At 31.4% G+C, this 7,987-nt stretch overlaps 1 protein-coding gene across 1 annotated transcript; it reads left to right on the top strand.

The window, feature by feature from the left end:
- The first annotated feature begins 578 nt into the window (after positions 1–578).
- LOC113388508 (dr1-associated corepressor homolog) lies at positions 579–5,955 on the top strand. Its single transcript, XM_026625883.1, has 2 exons — positions 579–692; positions 5,573–5,955. Exons 1-2 carry the CDS (start codon positions 641–643, stop codon positions 5,953–5,955), a joined length of 435 nt encoding a protein of 144 aa, XP_026481668.1. The 5' UTR covers positions 579–640.
- The last annotated feature ends 2,032 nt before the right edge of the window (positions 5,956–7,987 follow it).

Below are 7,987 nucleotides of genomic sequence, written 5' to 3'. Positions count from 1 at the left end.
AAAATATCTGATAATTTGATGTGCATATGTCTAATGATCATTTTTGACCGCCAGATGGCATTTTTTTTTACTTTTTTTACTAGATTCCCGAAACCGCTAGATCTGGCTTCATGAAATTGGATCAGTTCTTCCAAGTTAAAAAAGTCCAATTTTTTCAAAGTTTTTTTTATTAATTTAGTTTTCGGTACGGAAAGTTCAAGCAATTTGCCTTAAGGTACGATGCAATGCACCACTAAAAATTGTCTATAAATATTTGTCATGCTGGACAACGTTTGCCGGGCCAGCTAGTATATATATATATATATATATATATATATATATATATATAATTTGTTATTATAAATCTCTATCCAATTATAATATTTAAATCCAAATCGCCTCATTAATTAATATATGTGATTCCCTTCTACTTCTTCAGCTCGATCGACGTCCACGACAATAAAAAAACAACTCGTCGTTCGTTCAAAAAAAAAGTACAGATCGTCACCGTGTCGCCTGTTTGCGAGAAGAAGAACCAGTTTTTCGATTTTAGCAAAACTAAATATTTATCAAAGCATCAATAAATAAATAAACGAGAGACTATAAATATAAATATATAAAAGTGCAGCGTGACAAACTTATTGTGTCTCTAACAAAAACAATGGCAACGAGGCGAGAGTTCAAGGTTCTGGCGATTGCTGCCATTTTAGCAGGTGAGATGATAATTAATCAATTAATTGATAAAAACAATTAGCATGTTAATAAGTAGTTAGTATTGTATTTAGTTTAGTATTGTATGATAACATCTTCACAATACTAAAATGCAAGAACGGGATTGTAATCGGTGCCTAAAATCATTTCTGTGGTGGTCTTACCATAGACCCTTATATTATATTACATGGTCTGCTAGTCGATCGCAAAAATAAGTGTTCAAACATAGAAAAGGGACTGTGTGACGTCACATGTCTGAGCGAATATTGCCGACGACAATCGCGGAATCTCCCGATTGATTAAATGTCATATGTCATATATTTTATTGAAGTAAATCTTCTTTAGTCGCGACTAGGGTGTAAATCCGTACAAATGCAACGGAAGTGCATTTGTACGGGCAGATAAGATAAAATAAGAGTCGAGTGCCAAAGATTCGTCATTCGCTCTCGATGAGATCATTTCTACGCGGGTCAATTGTGATTAATCGTCGTGTATGTGAATAGAGATCTGTCGTTGTATGCGTACCGGCATCAACGTTGTATGCGTACCGATATCAACAAGGAAATCGGCATAAATAAATAAACATTTTAAAGTTACATCGTAGTACAAATGTTGATTTAATAAAAAATGCCTGAATCAGAACCATATTTTATCTATATAATAAAACAAATTAAACATTTGTGCCGTGTACTAAACGTAAGTTTATTGACTAGAAATTATTTCTATATTATTAGTAGTTTCTATAAATCTTTGAAGTTATTAAAATGGGAAGTATTTCTTAGGCAAAACAGATATTATAGCTGTTCAAAGAATGAGATTATATCACCGGCGAAAAAGTAAAAAAAATACCATCAGTCAATGAATGTATGTTAATTTCAATTACATGAAGTTCCTCAAACACAATTATTACATGAAGTGAAGTGAAGTTGCAAAAACAATATTTGTTCAGGCGTTTTTTAACATAAATCCACTGTGTGAACGAATATTATAGAATTTATTAATCAGCAATTACTTCATTTCTCTAATGAAGGTTCAAGTCCTAAATGCTAATTACAATGACAAACCGATCATGTCGTATTTGAAGTATGACTTTAACTACATTATTATTTTAAAATATTATACATAATTTTAATGCTATTATAAATATATAATTTTTTATAATTTATCATTATATAAATGTGTATAATGGTTGACGCTAATAAATATGTGCATCACGAGTGTTACCATATTACTAATAAACATTATTCAAAAGTGTTATATGATGTATTTATCTTTAACTTAAATTAAACTTTAACTTAATTAAATACCATCTTGCACAGTAGCAAAAAAGTTTTACTTCAATCGCGTGTGAACCTTACGTGCACTCTTTTTTTTATTACTATAATGGCAATTGTGATAGCTGATAATTGTGTAAGAAATGATATTGATAATATTTTCTGTGAAATAAATGTGAAATAAATGTGCATAAAACCTGTGAAATAAATGTGCATAAAATTGAATCCACCTGTTAAAATCGGTTTATATATTATAAGACCTATCTTAGACATGCGACATTTGATCAATCGGGAGAGTCCGCGATTGTCGTCGGCAACGTTCGCTCAGACATGTGACGTGACATACCCATCTATGTTTGAGCACCGTTTACAAAGAAAAACTTATAAGGACTGGCAGTCTATGTAGTGTAATGCCTATGGGTGTTGCACATTTGTTTAAAACTTAAGGGCCAATTCTTAAAAAAATAATAAAAGTCTTATGGTAATGTTATTTTACGGGTCTATATTCGTATTAGTTGGAAGTATCAAATAGCCAAAAAACTATGTATTGCAAACTTGCATCAGGCGTTTTACACATATAACCTTAAGGATTTTTGGACCTCCCCCCCTTAGTGACACATAGTAATAATCAAAATTACCCCCCTCCCCAACATTAGTATATTTTTAGTTACGTGATAAAACTGTAAAATTTTTGAATTTTTTTTGATGTTTGTTCTTTTTTTAAAAAATCAGTTAAAAAATAAATACAAGTGATATCTTACTTTACCCCTCCCTCACCAGAGTGATATTTCGTGATTTTTTGTCAAACTTCACGCATATGTCATCAATAGGACATCAAAAAGTTGCACTTGTGATAAAATTGTTATCTGACTTTTGCGCGTTTTGTAGGTTACATTTATGTACCAAACACCAAATTCATACGGCCAATTCATACGAAGATAGCCCCCTAACATAGCATTATAATATTATTGTTCCAAAATCGAAATTGAATATATTTGCATACTTTTACGTTTCAAGAGTTTCTGAACATTTTGGCAAAGCTTAGAAAAAATAAATGTGTGTGTGTATGTATGGATACAATTTTGTCCACATTTTTGAGCGCATGGATCACCAGATTTGAGTGGTTCAAAAAACATTCGATTCATATTGATAGGGAGATGTGCTCTTAGTTTTTCGCAAAGGCAGGTCCTGCGCTTACGGAGATAAAGAGTAAAGAGTGCAGAAAATAAAAATCGAGTTTTTGAGAGAACGGAGCATCCGATTTGAATGATCCAAAAAAACATTCAATTCGTAATGACGGGTAGAAGTGGTGATTACTTTTTGGTAAAGGCAGGTCCAGCCGTTTTGGAGATACGGAGCTGAATGTACAAAAAATGGCAGTTTTTGAGAGAACTAAGCATCCGATTTGAATGATTCTAAAAACTTTCTGCTTGTTATAACAAAATAATTGCTTTTCGGAAAAAAAAATTGTATATTGAAAATATTCAGATTTTAATTTTAATTCTTGCTATAGTTCTAAAGCTCACTTATATACTTTAAACAAATAATTTTATCTTTGCAATTCAGTTTATATAATTCTTATAAATATTAGACAATATTACAATATTGATAATAATCTGTTTGAAAACATTTAATATTCCTCGAACATTTCGTTACGGTACGGGAAGTTCCAGCAATTTGCGTTAAGGCACGATGTTTGCATATCTTTATTTAATCTTTTATCTAGCATGTCGTACGTGTCAATGCACTTGAATCGTTTATTTATGCAAATATCTAAGATGCAAATGCATCGATATTATTAAACAAATTGAATTTATAGCGATTGTAAATGCAGATAGTAAAATAACCGCATGTATTGATATTTGTTTATTTATTTATTTATTTAAATAATTCTTTGAACGCGGTACGAATAGTCCCATTGGAAATTCCTCGATGACGAATCGATGAATAGAATTTCCCGAGAAATTTAAACGCTAATTCTAAAGTAAACAATTTTATTGCACTTGATGGATAAATAATTCGTTCTAATTAAATTTAAATGGATTTATAAAATATGCAAAGAATAAAAATTACTAATGTTTAATATTATGTACATAAATAGTTTTTCTTGTTCGGCATTGACAGTTTATTATTATTAATCATGGTATTAATTCAATGGTTAATATGTCGATTTGAAAGATTTGAACTAGTGGTATGGCATTGCGCCTTAAGGCAAATTGCTGGATCTTTCCGTACCGTGATCGAAAATCTTGGTACGGAACCCAAAAAAATTACACAAAATGATAATATCTGATAATTTGATGTACATATGTCCAATGAACATTTTTGACCGCCAAATGACATTTTTTTAAATATTTTTATTGAGAGTCCATAACCGCTGGACCTGCCTTCATCTTGTCAATACAAATAAAATGTTTTTTGAATTATTTAAATCGGACGCTCTGTTCTCTTAAAAACTGATTTACCGTTTTTGGCACTTTTTGCCCCGTATCTCCGGAACGGCTAGACCTGCCTTCGCCATAAACTAATCAGCACAACTCCTTATCAATGCGAATCGAATGTTTTTCGAAATATTCAAATCGGTTGATCCGTGTTCCCGAAGTCGTCGACGACAATTTGTATCCGCACACCACACACTCACACACATACATACACACATACACACACATACAAACACACATTCATTTTGGATTTTTTTTGCGACTATAACTTGACTGAATCACATAGTCAAAAATATTCATTCAAAGTATATAAGTGAGCTTTAAAACTTTAGCCCGAATTAAATTCGAAATCTAAAATATTTTCGATAGACGAAAAAAATGAAATGAATTTTTTTTCCAAAAGCAATTGTTTGTCAACACAAGCAGAAAGTTCTTTGAATCATTTAAATCGGACGCTTAGTTCTCTCAAAAACCGCAATCTCTTTAACATTTAGCTCTGTATCTTCGAAATGGCTGGGCCTACCTTTGCCAAAAACTAAAACACCTCCCATCATTACTTATTGAATGTTTTTTAAATCATTCAAAGCCGATACTCCGTTCTCTCAAAACTCGATTTCTATTTTCTGCACTCTTTGTTCTTAATCTCCGTAACGACTGGACCAGTCTTTGTCAAAAACTAATCCGCACAATAGGAATCGAATGTTTTTTGAATCATTCAAATCGGTTGATCCGTGCGCCCGAAAACGTGGACGAAAAAATGCGGACATACAAAACGCACACACACACATCCATTTAGTTCTGAGGTATGCCCTTTAAAAATGTTCAGAAACCTTCAAGACGTCGAGAAATGCAAAAATTTTCATTTTTGATTTTCGGCCCATTACTATAACTACCCTAAGGAAAGATAAAAATGTACCGAATTTTATCTTTGTTCACTTCTATTTTGAACACCCTGTAACTCACAACTGAATGCACCAAACGAAACAGCAAAAAAAAAATTATACTGCGAAATGTCACCTTTCCAACGAGCATAAATCTGAAATTGTTTGATCGAGTTTGATACTTTACGAGAAATCTATCAGTACCAAAAAAATAATTGATTTCTTTTTCCCCAAAAAATATATGTTTTGAAAAAGACAATAAAACTTACTTGTTTTCAATTTCCAGTGTTATCTTCCACAAGTGCATCTTCCTCACCAGTACAAATATCACGCCAAAAACGCCAACTATTCTTCCCCGGTCCTGTCAACTTCAACACACCGCCCCCAAGACCCCCAAGACAGAACCAGAACTTCCGGAGACCTGGACAACAAAATTTCAATACAAATCAGAACTTTCAACAAGGTTTCAACAATCCTAATTTCAATAATCAGCCTAGGCCTGGTCAAGTAAATTTCAACCCGAGCGGTGGAAATTTTAATCAGAATCAAAGACCAGGTGGTGGAAATTTTAATCAAAACCAAAGACCAGGAAGTGGAAATTTTAATCAGAATCAAAGACCAGGTGGTGGAAATTTAATCAAAACCAAAGACCAGGAAGTGGAAATTTAATCAGAATCAAAGACCAGGAAGTGGAAATTTCAATCAGAACCAAGGCTCTGGTTTAATCAGTTCCAAAGACCTAGTGGTGGTGGATTTAATCAAAATCAGAGACCAGGAGGTAATTTTAATCAGAACCAGAGACCTGGATCTAACCAAAATCTATTTGGTGAGTATAAAACTAATATCAAACAATAATTTAAGGCCCGGTGAACACGAGGCCAGTATTTCTTGTAACAGGATTCTGTCAAGTTTTCTGGTAAGGTGAGCAAAGAAAAAAAAGGATTATATTCAAAAAATTACCCAGGATGAGCACAGTCTAAGCGCACTCTGGTACATTTGTTTACCCGAGTGCGTTTAGACTATTTATGCACTGGAGCACTTTTCGATTTCGAATTTTGTGAAAACTATTAAAAAATGTGAAAATGCCGCCAGCTAAGCACAGTTAAGTGAAAATGTCGCCAGAATTATTTGCAAATGAGTTTAGACTGTGACTATACGGGAGCACTTTTTCAATTTTGTGTAACATTTAGGCAACTATTTTTTTGAAATTGAATTCGAAATGAAATGACGATTGTTAATAAATGATAGGAGATAAATTGATTTATGACTTATCATTTGATTTGCTCAGATATAATAAGATAGCAAAATAATGAACGTTACAGTATTCGTAATAATATATCTGTAAACGTTTAAATTTTCTCGAATATTTAATTACGGTACGGAAAGTTCCAGAAATTTGCCTTAAGGCATGCCATATACCACTAGTTTTATGATTAATAATTATTTTGTGGATTTTCAAATAAATTTTTATAAGTATATACTGTGAATTTCACAATTTATATTTTTTAAGCCTAAAATGCACTAATGCTTATAAGTGTACAAACAGCATTGTATAAAATGTAAACAATAAACATATATGTATCGTATCCGATTAGGGTGAATCCATAAGATGATTTAATCTCATATTTCCGAAAATTAAACGAATGATAATTATAAAAATAAATCGATAATTTTATAACCGATAATAATAATAAATTGTTTGCCAATTTTAATTTTTTTTTTTAAGTTTTGAATATTTTTGCAAATCTAGAAATTTTTGAAATAAAACGATTTAATTTTTTTTTTTAATTTTGTAATTTTTTGATATCTTACATATAAAAATGAAACGCCTGGACAATTTGTCCAATTCATTTTTTGAAAGGTTCGTTGAGAAAAAATCGAATAATTGGCGGGGAAAACCCTAAAAAACAGCCCTTTTCCTTTTCACATACAAACGTTTTCGAACAATGTAGAATTAATTTGAGCTTTATTGCTATTATATAAAGTTCATTTAATTACAAGTACTCACTGTATACTCCTTCTAAACTATTATTCGGATTTTGATTAATCTTTCTGAAGTTTGTTAAGAAAATTTTCCAAGTTGTGTGTGATTTAAAGTACTGGGAGTACGAGTATATGGAATATTGTCAAAATAAATGGAATAAATTGAAAAAAAAAAACGGCATGTCATTGTTTGCATTGAAAACAAATGAAAACTATCATCTGCCAAAATATTCAATTGCTTATGAACCTAGACAATATTAAATATGTATAATAAATTCATGAATATGAATAAGAAGAATGTAATGTCTACAATATTATTGACAAAAACTAAAAAAAGCAGCTGAAATGGCCAGAAATTGAAATAATTTAAAATAGACAGTATATGTATGGCAGATCGAATGATACACATATGAACAGGATATGACAAATTAATTCACTTAAATTTAAAATTAAGTATTAATCAGGCCGGTCCTATATTTAATGCGATGCAGCGAAAACTACGAGCGCACGTCTTAGGGGGCGCCAACACAGATTCAGATATTAAATTTTCAATATAGTTTTTTTTCAATATATAATTTTTTGCTCTTTTACTAATCTTCCACATTATTTTAAAATTCGAAAAAATTTCACTTTATAACAACAAATGGAAAAGTAGAATGAATACATACAAATCGGCCTTCACGATATCGATTAGGAAAAGTTTAAGATGCAATTTTGA

The sequence above is a fragment of the Ctenocephalides felis genome, unplaced genomic scaffold (genome assembly GCF_003426905.1).
Source record: "Ctenocephalides felis isolate EL2017-DRISC unplaced genomic scaffold, ASM342690v1 CF-g0.4_SCAFFOLD_03572, whole genome shotgun sequence".
NCBI lineage: Eukaryota > Metazoa > Arthropoda > Insecta > Siphonaptera > Pulicidae > Ctenocephalides > Ctenocephalides felis.
Note: the sequence above shows the minus strand (reverse complement) of the source record. Positions and strands in the feature narration are given on the sequence as shown.